General features: G+C 37.5%; 1 protein-coding gene across 4 annotated transcripts in view; it reads left to right on the forward strand.

Moving 5' to 3' along the window:
• Positions 1–24,044, forward strand: part of Memo1 (mediator of cell motility 1) — a 97,607-nt gene that overhangs the window by 48,320 nt on the left and 25,243 nt on the right. For 3 of the 4 annotated variants that reach the window (XR_003378818.1, XM_026789664.1, XM_026789665.1), the window contains exons 2-5: positions 1,858–1,939; positions 5,983–6,051; positions 14,311–14,423; positions 16,914–17,025. Coding sequence is in view for 3 of the 4 variants with exons in the window: in XM_026789664.1 (XP_026645465.1) it covers positions 1,858–1,939; positions 5,983–6,051; positions 14,311–14,423; positions 16,914–17,025 (376 nt within the window). In the remaining variant the exon portion in view is untranslated. Of the gene's footprint in view, positions 1–1,857; positions 1,940–5,982; positions 6,052–14,310; positions 14,424–16,913; positions 17,026–24,044 lie in introns of those variants that run through there. The other variant, XM_026789666.1, reaches the window with a different exon arrangement.

Genomic DNA, 24,044 nt, shown 5'->3' on the forward strand with positions numbered 1-24,044 from the left:
CAGATGGTAGTTGTTCTCTTTGCTATTGCCTGATCTAGAATACAGACCTAGCAAATGCAAGACTGGTCTTCTCAAAAGTTTAAAGAGGCTGGAGTGATTATTCAGAGGTTAACAGCACTTGTTTGTAGAAGGAGCGGTGGACTGTGTTCCTGCCACTCCCGGCCGCCTGGCTAGCTTATGCCCCAAAATAACGACACACAAACTGTATTCATATAAACACTGCTTGGCCCATTTCTATTAATGTATGTAGCACCACGAGGTGCGCTTACTGGGAAGATTCTAGCCTAACATCCATCCTGGGTCGGAGCTTCATCGCATCTGCCCGGAGAAGAGAGGCATGGCGTCTGTCTGAGGTGTCTTACCTCACTTCCTCTTCCTCCCAGCATTCTGTTCTGTTTACTCCATCCACCTATGCTCTAACCTATTAGGTCAAGCAGTTTCTTTATTAACTAACCAATGACCTTCCTCCATCACTTGTTCTTGTAGAGGGCCTTGGTTTGATCCATGCCTTCTTCTCACTTCTGTGGGCCCCAAACATATTATCTGGTATACACATATGTACAAACAAAACACACCTTGAAGAAAATGAATCTATTTAATAAGAAAAAACACAAAATAAATAGTGGGAAGGAAATAAGGATATCCATTCATAGTTGCTGAAGAATGGCACAGAGAAATGGGATATAGTAGAAGAAAAAATTAGTCAGTGGTATGCTTAGATTTTAGTGGTGAGAGTCAAGTCCAAAAAGGACAGGGTTGATGCAGGAGATTTGAAACAATTGTGAGAATAGAATTTTTGAGTAAGATAATCATAATGGAACTTGGTGTGTATGGCTTTTAGTAGGAGTGAGGGCAGTTTGTTGAAAAAGGAGAGAATGTTCCTGTCTCTACCTCCAGCTTGCAGCAGGAGCACATTCCACCTCTGCTTGCTTGTGTGCTCTCTGTCTCTGTCTCTCTGTCTCTCTGTCTGTCTCTCTGTCTGTCTGTCTGTCTCTCTCTCTCTCTCTCTCTCTCTCTCTCTCTCTCTTTCTTTTTGCTTGTTTTTGTTTTTCAAGACAGGGTTTCTCTAGGTAGCTAGGGTTTCTCCTGGTACTCACTTTGTAGACCATGCTGACCTCAAACTCACAGAGATACTGTGTTAAGTGAAGTTTAAAAACTTTGTTTTGACTGATACATTCATATTAAATTATTTATATTTCCATATAAAAGGACATGATTATAGCGATGGGCTGCTTCACCTTGGACAAGACAAGTGAAGAAAGAGAGGATGAAGGACATGAAATAAATCTTGATCTGTTGAAGTCAGTGGATTCCTAGAGTAGTAAACTGGAAAGAGAAAGTAAAGAGAGTGAGCTGTTGGAAATTGAACTTTTTGACGTGATGGAGTTATTAGTTATTGATAGGGGAGTAAGAGGGTGGAATGGATGGGGTGTATCATTGAGTGTGTAAGTTTTCAATTACATAGATAACATTTCAGCGATCAAGTGAAGTCAGGGTTTGTGCTGTGAAAAAACAAGTTCGCTTAATTACTTTTTTCATTTACTTAAGAGTATATTACTCCCTGTTGCATTTTGTTTAAATATCACCTCAAATTGTAAATTATTGATCTGTATGAAGATGCTTCTAAGAAATAAATGGATAAAAACAAAATTTTACTTTGTCAATATACAGCCCTATCATATTGTTTGGTAGCAAAGCTACGACTTATTAAACTGAAACTTTAAACATTCAGACTGATGGTTCTATTGTCCAGTGAGTTATTTTAGTACTGTGGAGGTTCAATGAGGACACTGCAACGTGTGTGGCTGTCTGTAATACATTGCCTCGCTGACTCTTTTTCCACTTGTCTTTTCATAGGACCTCAGCTAAACGCCCAGTTAGAAGGTTGGCTTTCACAAGTTCAGTCTACAAAAAGACCTGCTAGAGCCATTATTGCACCGTAAGTTTTAGAGTTCTCCTTTAGCATTTTTATTATTGATAAAAATGAGTGTATATTGAACTAAAAGTTAAAAACCAAATATTGGACTGGAGAGATGGATCCATGTTGCTTTCTTTTCTTGGAGAGGTCTATTTGGTTCTCAGCACCTGAGTTGAGCAGCTTAAGTTTGCCTCTGACTTCAATTCCATGGGATCCAACACCCTTTCATGGGCTTTGTGAGTATCTGTACACATTCAAGTAGGCACATATACATATAAAATAAAATGAACAAATACATCTTTACAAAAAAAATTGGAAACTATTGAGGTAGACACTTAACTTTTGGCCTCCACATGCGCTTGGACATATGTGTGTTCCCCTCTCCCCCCCAATAACCTAGATTAATGTGTGGATGATGTAGATAAGCATTTTAAATGCCAAATACTTCGTGAGATATTACCTTTATGATGTCAGATTCTATCACTTAAAAAGCTGTAATGTGCAAGTTTATTAATCTGATCTTCACTTTATACAATGATAATTAATACCTCCTTATACACATTTTTTATTTCTTCCACTTTTAAAGAATGTCTTACTGAAATCAAACCCATGTTCTCAGAGGTCAGAAGAAGTGTGGGACTCCCCATAGCCAACATATGGGTGCTGCGAACCAGAGTCCAATCCTTTGGAAGAACAACAGACTCTGTTAACCACCAAATGACATTTCTAGCCCCCAGGGTAGTTTTTTTTAGTATGGGAAAACTATTATCTGATCATCAAAATTGGTAAAATTGTTCATAACTACTGAACTTCATGCCTATGTCTTCGTTGTTCCTCTTACTTTCAAGTTTGAAGTTGACAAAATGCTTCAGTTTTGGATGGGATGCAGAGTGATGTTACAGTTTTGAATGCAACATGAGCTGACCAAGCCAGTCAGTACACTTGAAACATTTGACTTCTGTAGTGGTAATATTTGATATCTAGCCTTAAGTGAAATTGAAACACAAAGTATTCAACTGTTGCTATTCATCAAAGTTCTTTGGCTGAGACATCAGTACCCTTGGTAACCTTGTTACTATTTCCCCATAACTATGATTCTACAATCTGTGAGTTCTGTGGATTTAGAAGAATCCATGTTTTTGGTGGGATGGTATCCTAATTTGTTTTTTTCTGTTGCTATGATAAAACTAAAAAACAAAAACTAAAAACTAAAAACAATTTGGGGAGGAAAAGGTTTATTTTGTCTTGCATTTTTAGATCAAAATTCATTACTGAGCTAACTAAGTCAGGGCAGGAACTCAAGGTAGGGGCAGAAGTGTAAAGATCATGAATGCTTACCTGTTTGCATTCTTAGACAATCTGGGGGACCCTCTCATGCCAGCCATTAACAAATAACTACCTCACGGACATACCTACCAGATGATTTGATGGGGTTGGTCTTCTCCTGCCTGTTTGAGACAGAGTCTCTTTTTTGCTGCTGCTTACACTTGAGCTCCTGGGGAATCTCCTGTATCTACCTCCAAGCCTGCTTGAGGACTACCGGAATTTGGTATGCCTCTGGGTCTGCATTTGCACAGATTCGGGGATTGGGATTCAAGTCCTTAAAGTTTGACACATGAGCTTTACCCACCGAGCCATCTCCCTGGTCCTTGTGACTTCTTTCTTTTAAGTAGAATATATGTGTGTGTGTGTGTGTGTATTCTGTTTTCTTTATAGATTCATCTATTGACTGACACTTAGGTTGATTCTGTAGCTTCATTTGGTTTTGTCAATAGTGAAAATGGACTTGAAGACATGTCTAATGATATATGGTTTCACATCTTACCAGATGTGGTACTATTGGATTTGTTCCATTCTTCTTGTTTGTTTTGTTTTGAGGCAGGATCTTACTGTGTAGTCCTGGATACCCTGGGACTTAAAATCTGCTTGCCTCTGCTTTTGTAGTGCTTGGATCCACAGCATGTGTCATCACACCCAGTCCTCCATTCTCTTTTATTGCAGTCATAGTTGGCTTATAGAAGCTCAGCAAATAATATCGTATAATATATAAACAATAGGCTATATGGAATTTATGATAAAGTATTACATATTTTTATCATTATTCATAAATGTTAGGAATATTTCCTAACTGAGCCTCTCTAATGGTGCAAAGAACTCCAATCAAGCCAGATTAGACCAAATCAAAAATGCCCATATTTAATGAATGTGGAGAGGAGACCGAGACAGAGGGAGAGCACAAGAGTTTCTTTTTCCTGGCAGAGCTTAAGTACCCTGTGGGTGTGGTCCTGACCCACCCTGGGGAGGGGTCAGCGCTTGGCAGGCTGAGAGTTGGAGTCCAAGTGTTTGGCAATTCCCAGGCCAGGGGCTGGGGTGATACTTCCAACTCGATATTACAATAAATTGTGTGTGTGTTTGTGTGTGTGTGTGTATAATTAGATTCATTTTATGTGCATTGGTGTGAAGGTGTCAGATCCCCTGGAACTGGAATTACAGACAGTTGTGAGCTGCCATGTGGGTGCTGGGAATTGAACCTAGGTCCTTCGGAAGAACAGTCAATGCTCTTAACCACTGAGCCATCTCTCCAGCTCCTATATTTACATTTTATCTCAGTAACATTGTATAAAAGCTTATGTCCATATGAATGTACAGTTTTCATTTCCTTCAGAGTCAGTTGTTAAAATATTTACCCTATGGGCAGTATACCATCTACAGTGATGTACCTGAAAGTGACTGGTATTGGCTCAGGGCACCCCAAGACCAAGTTCTCAGCACAAAGGAGTTTTATTTGCCCCAGAAGAACAAAGGGCAGGGAATAAGAGACAAAGGCACATGGCAGAGAAAAAGGGGAAAAGGGAAGGGAATAAGGAGAAAGGAGAAAGGGTTGATGGTGAGGGAGTGGAATGGGGAAACAAAGGCCTGCCTCTGGATAGAGAGGCAAATGCTGGTTTATAAAGGTACAAGGGAGAGCCTGGTGTTAAGATGAAGTGTTCAGTTTTGTTTTTTGTTTTTTTTTGTTTTTTTTCGAAACAGGGTTTCTCTGTGGCTTTGGAGCCTGTCCTGGAACTAGCTCTTGTAGACCAGGCTGGTCTCGAACTCACAGAGATACGCCTGCCTCTGCCTCCCGAGTGCTGGGATTAGAAGTGTTCAGTTTTAATTGGGCATGTTCATTAAGGTGACCCAAAGGGGGCTTTTGATTGCTGAACTTTAGTACTTTGATAGCTGGACCTTGGTAGTCAGCCTCAGGAAGAAGTGGCCAAATAAGGGAATAGACCTTGGTGGCTAGCTTTAGGAATGTAACCAATGTAACATTTTTGTTTTGTTTTGTTTTGTTTTTCCCTGAAGGCAGAGGGAACAGGGAGAAGGGTAAGACCTGCCAGAGCTATGTTCACCATGTTTCTTGCCCTTTAGACAGTGGTACAGAATACGCTGTCTAAAAGAAGTGTCTAGACTCATGTAGCAGGAATGATTCAAGAGAGATGATCAGAGAACAAAACTGTTCTGTAGGTGATAAGAGAATTGACTGAATGTGAAGCTGGAGGGTGAAAAGAGATAAGGAAGAGAAAACAAGAGGCATAATACAAGAAGCCAACTCAGTTCTTTACTGCTAAAGGCAGAGATATTTATTTGCTTTGGCGCTGTCTGCTAATTCACTACAGAGGAATATCAAAAATTAGCAACTTAAAGTAAGCCTTGAATATCTCCAGATGTTACTGTCCTTCCCACCCGAAACCAAACTATCTCTTGATCATCCTTTATCCCACCTCAAATTGGTGCTGGGGATTAAACTTAAGACTTTAAACATGTTAAGCAGGTGCTCGATCACTGAATTGCATAACTGACACCTAAAAATATTTTTGGAGGTTTGTAATTAGAATATAGTATGAGACAATTATGTTTTCTATTACCTTCTAGAAGTTGCAACATTAATTATATTACTTTTTAATTTATATGCTCAATTCTGTAATATGTATCATAGTTTTTATATTTCTTACTGTAAGTTTTCTTTTCTTTGGACTACCTTGATTGTGAACATGGAGATTCAATCAAAATTGTTTTGTTTGTAGCCATGCAGGATACACGTACTGCGGCTCCTGTGCTGCCCATGCTTACAAACAAGTGGATCCATCTGTTACGTAAGTTCATTAGGAGTAGCCTGGGAGTGTCGTAACTGCAAGAGTTCGTTCTGCTTGGGCTTTCCAGGAATCTGTCATTCCTTGTGTTGGTTAAGACATACCTTAATACTTTTTCTTTGAGAATTTACTTTTTACCTTGACTTTAATTCTGAAACTACTACAAAGTTAAAATATTTTGAGTTTTAGTTTTCATTTAAAAACCTAGATGTGAAAATTTTAAAGAAAAATGACATTTCCTTTGTAATTACTAAAAGCAAAAGTTTTACAGCAGTAAAGAGAAATTAAATTGAAAAGATTCTAGTTATTTGTTATTTCACCTTGGTCTGAAAGTCAGCTATAATCAAGGTTATTTTAAGTAATATTTTGTTCTAAACTTTTCTCAGTTTGGTAGAATTTTTACTGATGACGTTATATGCTAGAGGTATGCCTTAGTATTAGGTTGGTTTATGAATATGTGAATAAGTATAGCTATGCTGGGGGAGGTACAAAGTGGGCCTTAAGCAGACTGATGGAAACTTTAGTTAAAGGAGGAAGGAAAAGGTAAGGGAAAAAGCCAAGAGTAAAGGACAAAGAAGAGGAGGAGGTTAAAGTATTTAAACAGTTTAATTGATATTAGATGGCATGTTAGTATTTTAGAAATCAATTAAATCATTTTAATAATCAATAAATGCTGGATAATAAACATATAACTGTTGATTTGAATTTTAAGTAAGTTCTAAACTATCTTTGAGTCCTAAAATGCAGAAGGTTAAGTGTATTAAGATTGCAATAATAGCATTTTGTTTTAATATCCAGTATTGAATAGTGAATTAAATAAATATGACAGCTTAATTAATGTAATATTTTATAGATAATGAAAATGAATATTGCCAGGCATGGTGATGCACACCTGTAATCCCAGAAGTGAGGAGGCTGAGCTAAGAGATAACAAGTTTGGGGACAGCTGGAGCTACACTGTGAGACCATTGTTAAATAAAATGAAATATGCTATGAGGAGTTATAGTAATTTTAGAAGATACTACATCATAAACTAAAAGGAGGTTATAAATTTGTACTGAATTGAGGAGAAAGTATGTACTGTATTAAGTAAAATTTTTCATAAGAACATTTAAAAAAACAGTTATTTATGGATGATATATTGCATATGTTTGTTGAAATTTTTTATTCTTTGATAATTTTACATGTATTTAAAGTCTTTTGGTCATATTTACTCCCTATTTTGTATTTTTACCCCCATCCCACCAAGTCCCTTCTTTTTATGAGCTGATTCAAGTTTACCTGGGACTGCATGCATGAGCATGAGTGATCATATCACTAAGGATGACTCCTTCTTCCCCAGAAACCATTGACTGCTTATGATACCACAGAACTCCTCAGGGCAGTGCATTTATTTATTTATTTATTTATTTATTTACTTATTTACTTATTTATTTATTTATTTATTTATTTATTTATTTATTTATTTATTTATTTATTTATTTATTTCTAGATACGGTTTCTCTGTAGCTTTGGAGCCTGTCCTGAAACTTACTCTGTAGATCAGGCTGACCTCGAACTCACAGAGATCAGCCTGCCTCTGCCTCCCAAGTGCTGGGATTAAATGTGTGCACCACCACTGCATGGCCCCTAAGCATTTTTTAAATATGAAGAATGGACAAATTGGGGAGTAATGGAGTGTGTGAATATGATCAAAATGTATGAAATTCCTAAAGAATTTATAAAATATTAATGATAATAATGGGCATGACTTTTTTTTATCATATTAGTCTTTTTCCTATTTTGATTTTTGTTTCTGTGTTTTGTTGGTATCTTTTTTCAAGAGAAAACAAAGTTGGGTAGGTAAAGAGGTGGGGGTAGGAAGGAGCATGGTTAGAGTATTTTTATGAAAAAAATCTTAATTAAAAAAGATCTTAATCTAAAATTAAAAGTAAACTCTTTAAAATAATATTTAATTTTAAAAGAATTATCAAATCATTTTCAGGGTGAAAAATAAAAAATTTCCAAGTACAGAAATAGTTGTGTGGGCTGGAGCAGTGGCTCAGCAGTGAGAGCACTAGTTATTCTTCCAGAGGACCCAGGTTCACTTCCCACTTGACAGCTCACAACTTTCTGTAACTCTAGTCCCAAGGCTTTTGATGCCTTCTTCTGACCTCCAAGGGCAGCAGGCATGCAGGTTTTGAACATACGTACATGTAGACAAAATAATCAAGTACATAAAAAATGTTTAAAAAATTAGAATAAAATTAAAGCTATTTATCAAATAATAAATCATTGGTTATTAGTGAAAATGACTTTTTGTGTGTGTTTAATGAGGCAAATCAAATCCAGGATCTTATACATGTTAACAAAGCTCTCTACTATCCTTAATTCCCAAATACCATGAACTAAATGAAACATTAAATGTGAAACAAGAACATTTCCCCCTATCATAGTGAAAGATAGTGGGAAAGGAGACATTGCTTTTACATTTCTTTTACAAAATATAGTCAGGCTTGGTGGTGCACACCTTTAATTCTAGCATTGGGAAGGTAGAGGCAAAAGGCTATCTGTGAATTCCAGGGCATCCTGGTCTGTATGGTGAGCTCCAGGACAGCCAGGATCACATAGAATCTGTATCAAAACCCAAAACATATATACGTATACAGTTTTATATTACTTATATAATATATAAGTATATTAATATAATGCTGTTTATGTTTATTATGTAAATCTGTTGTACATTTTTAATTATTTTGTTTTTGAAACAAGAGCCTGCCTTTGTAGCCTAGGCTGACCTTGAATTTGCAGCACTTTTGCCTCATACTCTGAAGTGCTGGAATTCCAGGTGTGTGCTACCTGGCCAGACTTACTGTGTAATTTAACTAGAGCATAGCTCTGTGCTCATGTCTGCTTCTGCATTCCGTTTGTTAGGATTCATTTTCTCACACAGGTACATAGTTACAAAGGGAGGAGCAGTTCCATCACCTTTCCCATTAACTGGAAATGTTTTCTTTAATACTAACCCAGGACACAATAAAAATAGTTCCTTGAGGGTCAGTGAAAATCTTTCAAATGATGTTTATTATACAATTTAAAAAATTAAGTTTGTTCATACTACCATCTGAAATATATTGGACTTAATTTTCACTTGAGAGCTTCAGTTTTTTTTTTCTGTACACCAAATACGTCAATTGTTTTGCTTGAAATATCAGGCGTATTTAGTTTATTTTGGAGAAAATTTCTTCCAAATACCTACTATTTGTGTAGTTATTTTTTTGAAGTGAAAATTGTAGTTCATGAAAAATATGTCTAGTTCAGCCCTCAGCTCATAATACATAGGTGATTTTCCCTGTGATATAATGTTCATCTGCAGAAATGCTTTTTGAATCTGTCCTCATACTTGAATATCTTTGTCATGTAACATTAAGATGTATTCTCGAGGGTCAAGATTTCTGGTGAAATTTGCCTTAAAAAAGAAAAAAAAAACGCAGTGTAACTGTGGACGGACTACTGGTGATGTTGGTTTCACTGCTTTGGCGGGTGGGCCAGCAGATTTACTTCCCCTCATTTCTGCAGCGTAGGTGTGATCAAGTGAAGAAAGCAGGGACCTTCCTTTTTACTATTAGGGGATGAGTTTGAATTGTATACTCCTTTACAGGGTCTCAAATGTTGTTACAAATGTACGGTTCACACTATGATAATTGATATGATAGACCTTAAAAGGGTTATTTGATTTCAAGCATGGGAAAGCATTCTTCACTGAGTAATTGGTGTTTAAGTTAAACCAACCAATCAAAGGGAATGACAACGTATAGTTGTTAGTTCATCTAGGACCTGTAAGACCACTGTATTCATAGATGTTAACAGTCAAAGGGAGGTAAAAGGAGTACAAGAAGTTGCTAGTTTTTTTGAGCCTTTTAAACTCATTTTAGGAATAGGAAGTGGGTACTACATTGGGTAGTGTTTGTTGCACAGTCTTGAAGACTCGAGTTCTGATCCCCAGAACTCCTGTAAAATCTTGTGGGGTGGTGTGCCTCTGAAACGTAGTGCAGGGAATTGGAAGGGTGGATGGGGCAGAGACAGGAAGACCTTTGGACTTGCTGGTTAGATAGTTCACCTGAAACTAGAGCTTGTTCTTTCAACTGGAGACCTGGTCTCAAAAAATAATGAAGTGGAGAGCTACTGTGGAAGATATACCTGATGTCAAACTCTGGCTTCAACATGTCCCCTCATTCTGCATCTATGCCTCTCACATCCTGCCCAAAGCCATACACATACACTAGGGGATTACCGCCCCCACCCCCTCTGGCCAAATCCCACTTATTTTAAGGGGTTTACTTGATTTCATAACCATGAAAAGCCAGGAAGGATTTTTTTTTGTTTGTTTTTTATTTTTCAAGACAGGAATTCTCTGTGTATCTCTTACTGTCCTGTAGCTAGCCTCAAACTCAGATTTCTGCTTTTGTCTGCCTTCCAAGTGCTGGGATTAAAGGAGTGCACTACCACAGCCCGGCTCAGGAAGGACTTAAGGGCAAGGGTGAAGTGGTGCACACCTCTAATCCCAGTATTTGGGAGGCAGAGGCAGGCACATCTCTGTGAGTTCCAGGACAGCCAGGGCTGTTACACAGAGAGACCCTATCTGAAAAACCAGACAAACAAAAAGACAAGGGGCAGTGAAATGATCAGATTTGAGTTTCCAAAGATTACTTTGGGCATTTCATTAAATTACTTTTCACATTGACAGTTGTAAAGTCTTTCCTGGCTGCTAACAAAACTAGCCAAAATCTGAAATTCAACAGGCAATTAGGCAGAAACTTGAATTTATAGTTTTCAAAGAGCTTTGCAGGTTAAAGAGTAAAAAGCTCATGACAGTTTTAGTCTTCCATTAAAAAATTTGTCCTCCCTGTGAAACATCTTTAAAAATTTACTTATGTTCTATTAGTTGGAATAGGTAGTTGAAAACTATGAGGACAAGTGCTCATAGGCCATATTTATTATAGTAATTTTGAAAGGGTGAGTTCTCAGGAGCTGTAGTGTGTGGACTGTTTCTAAGAAAATGACACCCTGCCATCTCTCTGATATTTAGTATTAAAGGTTTCTTCTTCCAATCAAGTAACAGCTAGAATACCAGTACTGAGGTTATTATTTTTTTTTTTTAAAGACTAAACACCTTGCAGTTAATTAAAGGGAAGGGGCATAGGTTTGCTGACTTGCCTCCCTTCCAGCCATTGTAGCTGCTGTACTGTTTGTGGAGGAGGAAATACATGAACTTCAGTGTGCCTTGTTAATTTTCTTTTGTTAGCACTTTAGCTAACACAGAGGCCTTTGTTGAGGTCACTGTTGTCTTAATGTGCCCCTTTTAACTGTTTCAGTAATGTCTTCCCTTCTGTATTTCGTGTATGCCAGTTTTAAGAATTTTGTATTGATAGCACAGTTTTTCTTGTTTCTCTAAATCAGTTCTGGAACTGTATTAGACTGATTGTGGTTAAGTTTTTGCCATACTGGAAAGAATTTATTAGGAAAATATCTGGCTAATTTCCATTGCTGGGGGCTCTTCTGTATAGACTGGCTTGACAAAAGGTAAGCAAAGAAAGCACCCAGGCCTCTCAGTTGAAGGCTGTTAGACTCTCAGAAGACCATTTCTGGAGCAATGCACAGTGTTACTGATTAATATTTTTGTGTAGCCCTGTTAGTCCTGGAACTCAGTGTATAGACCAGGGTGGCCTGGAATTCACAGAGATGTGCTTGCCTTACCTTCTGAATGCTGGAATTAAAGCTGTGTGCTACCAGTATAAAGTATAAATAAAACTATCATTTATACTTTAACTATGTACCTTAGAATTTTCCAAAAGCCTTTTTCTCATAGAAACTGATTCCTTAATGAGAACCACACCCCTTCGTGTTGAGTTTTTCCTTTCCCTCCCTGCTCTATCCTTGCTTCTTCTTCCTTTTCTTTTGTAAGTGAGGTTTTAACTGAGTTGCTTTGGCTAGCTTTATGCTCCTAGCTCAACTGAGTGCCCTGCTCTAATCTTCTGACTATGGACTTGTACCACTGTCCCTGGTCAAATGTTGTTGATTTTTAGTTCATGTAATCCCTGGCATTAATCAAGTGACCTAAACATTCCCAGGTTATCATTTTATACATATTTCACATTAGACATTAATAAAAGAATTTATTAATATTTGTATACTACCGATAGAACAGAATGGTATCTCTTGGTTTAGTTTATTTAATAATCTGAATTTGACCCTTCTCTGATGATCCATGTCATAAATATGGATTACAATGCTGAAGAGATGGAGAAGGGACTGGAGAGATGGCTTAGCAGCTGAGAACATTGACTGCTTTTCCAGAGGTCCTGAGATCAGTTTCCATCCTCAAAAGATGTCTACAACCATTTATAGTGGGATCCTGTGCCCTCTTCTGGTGTGCAGGCATAAATTAAATCTTCTTAAAAAGATGGAGAAGAGAGAGGGTAGAAGAAGAGTTTCTTACTTACTCTTTGGCCTTAGGATAAAATAGTTTTCTGTGTGATTTCTTCAAATTTGAGGCCCCTGAGAATAACAATTCAAAACTTCCTTATCTCCTCCTTCCTTCTCTAACTTTAAGTGATGCATCTTAAAAAAAAACAATTAATTTTCTTATCTTAGTAATAGATTTTGGTTGGTTCATTGGTCTGTCCGTCCATCCATCCATCGATCCATCCATCCTTCCATCCATGGTCATCGTCTCACTGTGCAAGCCAGGCCTGCTTTTGCTTTGCCTCCTGTGTGCTAGGATTAAAGATGTGTCTACCTATACTTGGCATTGTTTTTCTTTTAGAGATAGGATCTAATTTTTGCAGACCATGCTGGCTTTGAATTCCTAATCATCCTAGACCCTTAAGTGTTGGAATGTAGGTGAATGCCATCACACTTGGTACAGTAATAGACTTTTGTCAGAGCATATTGCTACAGCACACAGTCCTTGTCCTCCAAACATCTGACAGTGAAAGAATTAGGTCATTTTTTTTTCTAGATACATAAGCCCATTACCCATTTTCTTCTTTCTCACAGTTTTGCAATTTTTGGATCTGTAACTTATTTATGTTTGTATATGGTATGATAAGATTGGTTTATTTGAATTTTAGAAAACTGAAAATTAATATTTTCAAAATTTATATTGTGGGACAAATTTGGATGTTTGATATGAAATAATAGAAAGCTAATTTTAATTTTGTTGCTGAGACAAAAGGATTGTAAAGATTGTAGCTACTATGTAGCCCAGTTATTTTTTTTGGATAGTCTACAGTACAAATCATACATTAAGAAGTTGCTTTTTTGATGATGACTTATATTTGAATGAGAATAGAGAAAGTTGATTACATAGAATTCAACTAGATGTCCTATTTCTTAGCTACCATAAAATGTCAAAATAGCTTTATTAGAATGCTTCTTTATAATGCTGTTTGAAATAGATATTTAGCAATTTATATCAATATTTTGTTCTATTAAAAATTTAGAATTTTAAATTTTCATAGGTGAAATATTCATGCTAACAGTATGCTTTGAAATGTGTCTAGTTATATATGTAGAAATGTTTTATGTATAGCATGTTATAAAAATTTATAGCTGGGTATTTCCATTTATTGGATATAAATTCAGTTGAAAACTAAGGAGTAAACCATCAAATCAACTCTGACATGGAATTCCAAGGACTGTGTGCTCAGCTTGCAGAAGTCTTATTTCCTCACAGTTCTGGAAGCCAAAGCCTGGTGTCACGGTGCCTGGGAGGGTAGAGGTTCTTGCTTTGAGGCTGCCAGGCCCCCTACTGCATGACTATTAGGCATGTTCTTGGAGTCATATGTTGTGGTCATGTCCCATGTGTCCCTCCACCCCTGACCCCAGGATCTTGTTATATATAATCCAGCCTGGCTAGAACCCACTATGTAGCCCAGGTTGGCTTCAAACTTGCAGCAGTCCTTGCCTCAAGACTCCCAAATTCTGAGATTATATGCGATACCACTCCTGGCCCTGAGTCTTTTTTATATAAGTCCATCAGTCACATTGATAAGAGCCTCATTTTGACTTCATTGCTCATGAAAAATTTATCTTCAAATTGGTAGTCAGATATGGGAAGTTGGATCTTCACTATATGAATTTTGGTGAGAACATAGTTTAGCTCTTATGTTCACAGAATGTAGTAAATGCAGGTAGTCAGCATGGAAAAACAAGTACAGTTACTTAATAAGATTTGTGTAGAAGTACATTTGTTCTGTGTTTCTGTTGTGTATCTCCCAGCCGGAGAATTTTCATCCTTGGGCCCTCCCACCATGTGCCCCTGTCTCGATGTGCACTCTCCAGTGTGGATATATATAGGACTCCTCTGTATGATCTTCGTATTGACCAAAAGAGTAAGTATATAGAAACCATGTAGTTTTCAAAAAGCTGAAACTCATTTAATCAGGATCACAGTGTAATTAAAACATTTAGAGATACAAATATCAAATACTATTTAATTAAATTTTTTGTTGTAACTAATCTGTATAAATCAGACATACAAAAGTAGACTTTTCCTCATAACAAAAATCTGTTAAAGGCAATTGGCTCCATAACATAGTGGTTACATTTATGTTTAGAGAAATACTTTTTTTGTGTTGCACCATGACACAAGAAATTAGAATACATGACAACCTGATGAAAGACTCAGCAAGTTGACTCTGTTTTTATGTGTATCACTTTTTTCACTTTAAATTATGGTGATAATACTTTTATTTCCTCTCATTTTTTTTATGGGAACATTATTCTATGGGTTTTGAGGCTCTGAACGGTGGTATAGAAATTTTAAATAATTTTGTTTTAACATGTATTATTTATTTTTTGTGCATATGCATGTATACATACATATGTGCTTGTATTTCTGTGGGCGTGTGTGTATGTTGGTGTGTAAAGGTGAATTTATGTGCTTTGTGGAAGCCTGAGGCTAATGCTGGGAGTCTTCTTGATCACTCCAGCTGATATACTTAGGCAGTGTTTCTTGCTGAATTCAGAACTTGGTATTTTGGCTTACCTGGCTTGCCATATATCTATCTGTCTGTCTGTCTGTCTGTCTATCTATCTATCTATCTATCTATCTATCTATCTATCTATCTATCTATCTATCTATCTATCTATCTATCATTTGGGGATTCCTTTCTTCCTCTGTGTGAGATTGTAGATGGAATTCTACACCTGCCCAGCTTTTTACATGGATTCTCAGGTCCAAATTCCAGTCGTAAGGCTCATGTGGCAAGCATTGTACTGCTAAGACATCTGTCTAGCTCCTATGTCTGTTACATTGATTTTCCTTCTGGGGTTTTAGAGGTTATATTTTGTGTGTGTGTGTGTATGTCTGCGCACGTGTGTATGTCTTCTCCTGTGAGTGAGTGCACATTTGTGTTTGTATGCTGTATGTTTCTTTGAGACCATGTCTCTCATTGGCCTAGACCTCACCTAGTAGACTAGGCTGGCTGACCCAGGAGCCCCAGGGATCTGACTGTCTTCACTTCCCCTGGGATCTTAAGCGTGCATCACCATGCTAGACATTTTGTCTGGATTCTAGGATTCTTATTCAGGTTCTCATGCCGTCTTGAAAAGCTTTTTTTCCACTGAGCAGTCATCATCCTAGTCCCCAGTGTCATATTTTTGTTTAGTTGTTTCTTTTACACTGTATGTAATGTAAAAGATTATAAAACAGTATACAGAGGAGAACAGTAAATATTAATATATTCCTTACCCATGGTTTACACTGGATTTTCCCTCCTGACTCTGTATAGTAACCACCTTTCATGAACTTGGGCTCAATAAATTAATATTTTAAATATGTAAGAGATGCTATTGTTTTGTTAAAGTTTGCAGTAATTTACATTAAATAAAAGGTATCATCTGAAAAAGAAATGTTTAACTCTTTTAGGCCGTATTTGGGCCTTGATTTTTATAATTTGAGGTTGACTCATAGAATATTAGCAGTTTGTTATTTGAATAGATATTATTAATCAAACTAGAATATTCCCTTCCTGATTGAGATGACTTAAGGGACACACTTTCCTTTTTTGTTATTTTTCATATTTTTAGATTTGTTTATTTATTTAATGGGCATGAGTGTTTTGCTCTCATACATGCCCATGCACCATGGGCCTGCCTAGTACCTGAGGAGGCCAGAAGAGGACTTTGGATTCTCCCTGAAACTGGAGCTGTAGATGGTTGTGAGCCACTGTGTGGGTGCTAGGAATTGAATCTGAAGCTAATGCTGGGAGTCTTCCTTGATCAATCCAGCTGATAGATTGATGTTGAAGTATAGGTCATCAGAAATATCTGGATAGCTAGATCATTTTAAGTTGGCATAGTACTGTGGTAGATTTATGATTTCTGCCATAAGTTAAAGTTTAAATTTTGGGAAAAATAGTTTTAAAAGTGAGAACTTTATGTTGTTCATGTGGTAGATACATGAAGTGAAATAAAAAACTATAGAATTTATTACAAAAACAAAACAAACCTAAAAAATGATATTATTAATCTTATGTAAATAGATGGTGATTTTTCTATTATAGTAGGAATTTTAATGAGCTGTTTTGGCTAGAACATTTAGATTAAAATCCAGAGAATGGTCTTAGAACCATACTCTACTTTAGTAATATTAAAAGGAACTAATGAAAATATACTGTGTTCTTTCCAAATGGTAAGTCTTTACATGCATTATTTTATGTAATAAAATTAGTCATTGTGCCTTCACTTACAATAAATAAAATAGAGTATTTGGTGCTTTTCTTTCTTGTCATAGCTTATAGTTTTGTGTTACTGGGCGGGAGCTCATAAAATAATATATGCATTAATGTTTGTTTTAATATATTTTGAAATCTCTTTAGTTTACGGAGAACTATGGAAGACAGGAATGTTTGAACGCATGTCTCTGCAGACAGATGAAGATGAACACAGTATTGAAATGCATTTGCCTTATACAGCTAAAGCCATGGAAAGGTATATTGATTAATAGAAGGACTCCCAGAGAAGTCATAGATCTTAATGTCTTTGGAATTATTTTAGCCTGGGATAATTTGTCAGAGCAAGGAGATTAAAAATTTCTCATTTAAAATGAAATAAAATTGGAGATTTCAATGTCTTTATAAGTTGATTTTTAACTAGATGTCTATTAAGGTTGAACATATGAATTGATCTGAATTTTTTTTTTTTTTTTGGTAATGTGAAAATTAAAACAACAACCCATCTGTGTGTTTGGGTTGATGTATCTTGGTTTGCATGGTAGCCAATAGACATTTCAATATCTTAGGATAATCATTATTTTGTAGTATAGTACAGTAATTGTAAAGCTTTAAATTTGGAAATATCTTTGAAAGTCACTCTTCAGAATATTGTAAAGGTATATAAGACTTACCCTTACCTGAGCATGATGGTGATAATGATGTAGTGCCTGTTAAGGTCTTCCTGTGATCAGGTGCTCCTGGATGCGAAGTGAATTCTCTACAAGATGCTTCAGTGCCCACTTTTTGCCCAATACATAATTGTTGATTTGTTTGGTAAAATGAAGCATAAACTGTCTCTAGAATTTTCTTTTTTCAGTGCCACATTTGTTTGCTTTTAATTGTTTAGCTGGGTCATTTGGGCTTCTTTACTTTTCCTTAAGAAATGGGCTTTCAGGCTTGGCATAGTGCAAGCCTGTAGTATTAGCATTTGTCAGGCTTGAGGCAGGAGGATCATTGTTTGAGGCCAATGTGGACAATAGACTGAGATCCTGCTACCCACTAAAAGAAAAAAAAAAAAAAACAGCCAAAACACAAAAAAGGAAAAAAAAAAAAAAACGAAAAAAAAAAAGTGTGTGTGTGTGTGTATTCTGTTTTGTACCTCAGTTTCCATTTGGTTTACAGTGTATTAGTTTGAAAGCCAGAGGCTTCACTCACTGTTTGAGTTCAGACTGACCAAGTATTTTATAGGTTTTCTGTATATCAAATAAGAGCTGATTCTGTTAAGAAAAAATGCCACCTGAGATTTGTTTTGAGACTGACCTTTTCTCTTCTTTGGACCTAAGTTATGGTTGACAAGGAAGCGCTTTAGCTTGAAAGGCTGTGCAAGCTTGTGTTCCTAAGTTCTTTTTTTTTTTTTAAATGTTTATTTATTATGTATACAATACTCTGTCTGTGTGTATGTCTGCAGGCCAGAAGAGGGCACCAGACCTCATTACAGATGGTTGTGAGCCACCATGTGGTCGCTGGGAATTGAACTCAGGACCTTTGGAAGAGCAGGCAATGCTCTTAACCACTGAGCCATCTCTCCAGCCCTCCTAAGTTCTTAAGAAGGGAGCTTAGAGAGGCACTTCATGTGGTGGGCATTAGCCCTACTCTATTTGCCCCCCAACCCCCCCCCCACGCTGGCTGTTTGCTCTCTCTACCTTTCCTTTATCTTTATTCTTTTCTTTTCTTTCCTCTCTTCATTCCCTTTCAGTTCCACGGTCATCTTTTTTCTTTCAGCTTCTCTTTACTCTGTGTGACAAAGGCCTCTGTGAGATGTTTAGGTATCTGTCTTACGCTAAACTCCTCATCCAGATAAGAATGTTGTTTTCTTCTGTGTCTGTTTTGCATAGTGAACCATGTCAGCATGTCGTCTTCTGTTTTATTTGTTTACTTACTTACCTATTTACTTATTTGTCTGTTTTTGAGTTGGGAGTTTGGTCAGAGGCTGTGGTGATGACTTGTCTGCTCAATTTTTCGCTGAGGCAGCATGGTATGAACTGGAGGCTGCAGAATGCCTTCCCTCCCTGGAGCTGTGATGCTGACTACCTTCTGAGGTTTCACAGTTCTCATCTTGCTCTTTATCCACTTCCACTTGCCTTTCATCTTACAGGCTTTATCTCTTCCTGTGAGATAGTCTTGCACTTTAAGTTGGCAGTTGAAGGTAGCAGTTGTGCAAAGCTGAGACTTCGATGACTTCATAAATGTAGGTCTGGAACTGGCACAGCTTTACTTCCATTGTGTTCTACTGTTCAGAACAATTTATGAGTCTAAATTCAAAGGGGTAGAAATATAGTCTCTACATGTGATGGGGGAAGGCCTTTGAACCTGGAGGTGGGAGTCATTTTGAATGGTCATATTTGCAGATGGTAAAGTTGAATAGCTCTTTGGATGATAAGTAATTCTGTTTTTCTTCCATGATAGTTCTCTAGTAAATTCTCTGATTGGAGCAGCTAGTCTATAACATATCCCCTGTGCCCAGTATAAGCCCTGGCTCAAATAATTTCAGTTATTAGTTATGGGAAATAACTATTAATTAATTTAAAACTTTTACCTAAATATAGAATCAAATACTCTTTAAGAAATGATTTTCATATAATGATGCATATGCATGGTCGTTTTCTTGCTCCATGTGATTACACAAGAATTACTAGTATCCAGTTGTTGTAACAGCACATGCTGTTACTTTTGGGAGGCTGAGGAGGGATGACCACAATGCTTGTGAGTTTTGTTGTTGTTTGTCTTTGTTTTGTGAGACAGGGTTACACTCTGTAGTGTAGGGTGGCTTGGAACACACAGTGGTCCTCTTTCTTAGCCTCTTGCTGGGATTGTAGGTAAGAGCTGCCACACCTGGTTTACTTTTTAAATCAGTCTTTTAAAGATTTATTTATTTTTACTTATGTGTTTAGGTGTTTTGCCTGCATGTATGTTTGTGTAAGGGTGCCAGATCTCCTGGAACTGGAGTTACACATAGTTGTGAGCTGCCATGTGGGTGTTGGGAATTGAATCTATGTCCTCTGGAAGAGCAGGAGGCCAGTGCTCTTAACATCTGAGCCATCTCTCCAGCCCCTAAATCAGTTTTTTTAAACATTTAACTTAATCCCCCCTCCCAGTTTTTATTATTACAAATATTATATGATTTTTTTAAAAAAGTGATTATCTAATGTTTTATTTATAATGTATTTTATTTTTCTGTTTTTATAATTCTGTTTCACACAGAGTTCGTCTGTCCATGTCCCCACCACCCCCATCCCCCACCCCCACACAAACACGTGGTTTCTCTCTGTAGCCTTGACTGTCCTGGAACTTGCTCTGTAGACCGCATTGGCCTCAAACTCACAGAGATCTGCCTGCCTTTGCTTCCTAAGTGCTGGGATTAAAGGCATGTATCGCCACCATCCGGCTTCTGTTATCTTAAATTTAAAAAATGATGGTTTATTAGAGCTTTTGTTTATTTTACATGTTTAGTGTGTATGTTTCTATGCATGTATTGTGCAGGCATTTGCATGTAGTGATGGAGGCTAGAGGCGGATGTCTTTCTTGATTTCTCTTTATCTTGCTTTTTGAGACAGGGTCTCTCATTGAACTCAGAATTCAATGCATGACTGAACAGGCTGGCCACTGAGCTCCAGGGATCTTTTCTTTGTCTCCCAAGAACAAGGGTCACAGATGCATATCACATGTCTAGCTTTTTACTTGGATGCTGGGTATAAGACTCAGGTCTTTATGCTTTGCATCAAGTTGTTTACTGACCAGCCTGTCTTGGCGGCCCCCCCTGGAGCCCTTTAAAACAGTGGGTGTCTGAGCTGCAGACTGATAGTACAGTACCTGCGTAGATGTTCAAGACCCTGGACTCCACCCTACACTGCCTGGGGAAAAAATACTGTATAGAAGAAAACATAAAATGACTTATTCTATTGCGCAGCTTATTCCTCTAATACTTAAAAATAACAATACGTGATTTGAAATTTTAAATAGTATCTTGAAGGATAAAATGAACAGTGACGTCTCTCTGGTCCCATTTAACCTATTTATCATGAGTGAACATTGTTAACAATACGCTAACATGTGTATATAAGTTTTTGTACATAGAATTTTTTGTTTCTTTCTTCCCTCCCTCCCTCCCTCCCTCCCTCCCTCCCTCTCTCTCTTTCTCTTTCATTTCTCTGTGTAGCTCTGGCTGTGCTAGGACTCACTTTGTGGACCAGAGTAGCCATGAACTCAAGAGAACCGCCTGCCTCTGCCTCCTGAATGCTGGGGTTAAAGGCATGTGTGACTGACCAAGCCTCATCTTGTAGTTTAATGTCACTTAAATATATACGCACAACTGTTTATTTATTTAGGGTTTTTCAAGTCAGAGTTTCTCTGTGTATCCCTGACAGTCCTAGAACTCAGAGGTATGCCTGCCTCTACCTCCCAAATGCGAGGATTACAGGCATGGACCATCAACCTTGAAACCATCAATTTTTATTGATTATAAACCTACAATCTTTATAGTGCAATTCATAACAGATTTTATTATCAAACAATTAATTGATTTTGAGGAGTTAGGATATATAAAAATTATATCTTAAAAAGGCAAACTTCAAATAATTATTAAATCATAATTCCTGTGGGGGGAATCTGTCGTTGTTGGTGTTTTGTTTGGAGTTTAAATTTGATCAACTTTTTTTCATAATTACTACTTTTTTGTTATTATGGTTTTTATACCTTAAAGTTTTTAATTTAAAAAATGTGCACAAGTAATAAGAAAAGTAGGATTGAAAGGGTTTGATTAAAAAACATAGTATTTTAGGGCTGGAGCATTCACTTATAGTTGAGAGCACTTGTTGCTCTTATGGAGAAACTCATATAGATTCAGCTCCCAGCACCTATATGGCTTTAAACAACTGTCTGTGACTCCAGTGTTTGGCGATCCAACATCCTTTTCTGGCTTACTCAGGTACTGCCTGTTCATGGTTCACAGACATTCATGCAGGCAAAACACCCATTATGAACATAAAATAAAAATAAATAAATCTTTTAAAAAAAAAACTCTAAAAATAAACAAACCTAAAAACTATTCATAGCTGGGCATGGGATAGTGTGTGCGCCTGAAATCCTAGTATTTAGGAAAACAAAGATGGGGAAACCTAATCTGCATGGCATAGCAAAACTTTGTCTTCGAACTAAACCAAAACACAATCATAACCAACTGACTGTTCAGGTTCCTTAAAGCATATGCTAGTTTTGTTATTGCCATTGTTTTGGACATGGACGACTTGGAGCGTGCTCTTAATGCTTTTTAATCTCCTGCTTTGATTTGTTCTTTCCAATTTTAAAGGTTCATCATGGCTAGGATTGATAACATTTTGGAGATTCTTTTTTTTTATTAAAGATTTATTTATTATGTATACAGTGTTCTGCCTGCACATCAGAAGAGGGTACCAGATCTCATAGATGGTTGTAAGCCACCATGTGGTTGCTGGGAATTGAACTCAGGACCTTTGGAGGAGCAGTCAGTGCTCTTAACTTCTGAGGCATCTCTCCAGCCTTGTTTTGGAGATTCTTATAAAACGCCCTCATTTTTGCATGGTCTATTTAAATAATGAAAGCTGTTATTTATTGTTATTATGTATAATGTTAAAACATATCTTGTACAAGTCTGTGTGTCAGCGAATTGTTTTGTAAGTAGGATTTTATTAGCAACCAGCCAAACCCGGGAACTCAATTATGGTCTTTATCTTCTGTCCTTCTGTAGTAATATTGGATGATTTTGTTCTGGGTATCGTATGGCCCAGAAAACTTAAATGTTTTATGGGCCCTTTATAAAGATGTTCTCAGCAGGGTGGACGTAGCCCACACCTTTAGCCCCAGCATTTGAGAGGTAGAGTCAGGCGGATTTCTGTGAGTTGGGGCCAACCTGGTCTATAGAATGAGTTTCAGGACAGCCAGGGCCACACAAAGAAACCCTGTCTCTTGAAAAATCAAATCAATCCTACCTCCACCCGCCAACCCCACCTCCCCCCCCAAAAAAGGAAAAAAGATGTTCCCTGATCCCATAGACTAGATGAATTACAGTTTCGTTCTTAAAACCCTTGGTTCCAGTTTAACTGACTTTTCTGACTGTGTGAGGCAGAAGGTGTATATTTCTTTTGGTGGCAAAACCTCATTCATCTTTATTTAAATGAGTAGGTGAGAATCTTTTTATTTAATTTTTTTTTAAATTCTGTTTCATCAGATTTGTTTGGTTAGTGTTTTCCATGAGATTTAGAACATTTTCAGCAACTGTTTCCTTTTCTTTCCTCTGTTTGGGACTGGTGCTAGTTTGGTTGCTTCATATTGTCTTAAGTTCTCCAATTCTCTTTATATTTCTTCAGTAGTTTTTCTGTTCAAATTAGATAATATTTTAAATTAATCTTTTTTCCCCCTATCCCCTTAGTTTAAGACAAGGTCTTTGTGACCTGGGCTGCTCTTGGTCTTGCCTTGCAATCCTCCTCTGACAGCCTCCTCAGTGCTGGTGCAGTGCCATACCTGCTCTCTTGAGCCCAGTTTTTTTAATTTGTAATTTTTATTGCTTTATAAATAATACCATTCAAAATTTCCACTTCCTCCCCTCCTCCCATTTCCCTTCTGCTGCCTGATTCACCCTTTCCTCCTCCCCCTCAAGTCCTAAGAGAGGGCAGGATACCCTGCCCTGTGAGAAGACCAAGGCCCTCCCCTCTCTTATCCAGGCTTAGGAAGGTATGCATCCAAATAGACTAGGAACCCAAAAGCTAGTACATGCAGTAGAGACAAATCCCAGCACCATTATTATTGGCTTCTCAGTCAGCCCCAATTGTCAGCCACATTAAGAAGGTCCAGTTTGATCCTGTGCTCATTCAGTCCCAGTCCAGCTGGCTTTCGTGAGCTCCCATTAGATCAGGCACACTGTCTTAGTGGATGGACCAACCCCTCGTGGTTCTGACTTCCTTGCTCATCTTCTCCCTCCTTCTGCTCTTCAACTGGACCTTGGGAGTTCAGTCCAGTGCCCTGATGTGGGTCTCTGTCTCTATCTCCATCTGTCCCTGGACGAAGGTTTTATGGTGATATTCAAGATAGCCATCAGTTTGACTACGGGACAAGGCCAGTTCAGGTACCCTCTCCTCCACTGCCCAGGGTCCTAGCTGGGGATATCCCTATGGACACCTGGGACACCTCTAGAGCCAAGCCTCTTGCCAACTCCAAAATGGCTCCCTTAATTGAGATATCTTCTTCCCTGCTCCCATATCCGTC

Source organism: Microtus ochrogaster, unplaced genomic scaffold, assembly GCF_000317375.1.
Source record: "Microtus ochrogaster isolate Prairie Vole_2 unplaced genomic scaffold, MicOch1.0 UNK26, whole genome shotgun sequence".
NCBI classification, from domain to species: domain Eukaryota; kingdom Metazoa; phylum Chordata; class Mammalia; order Rodentia; family Cricetidae; genus Microtus; species Microtus ochrogaster.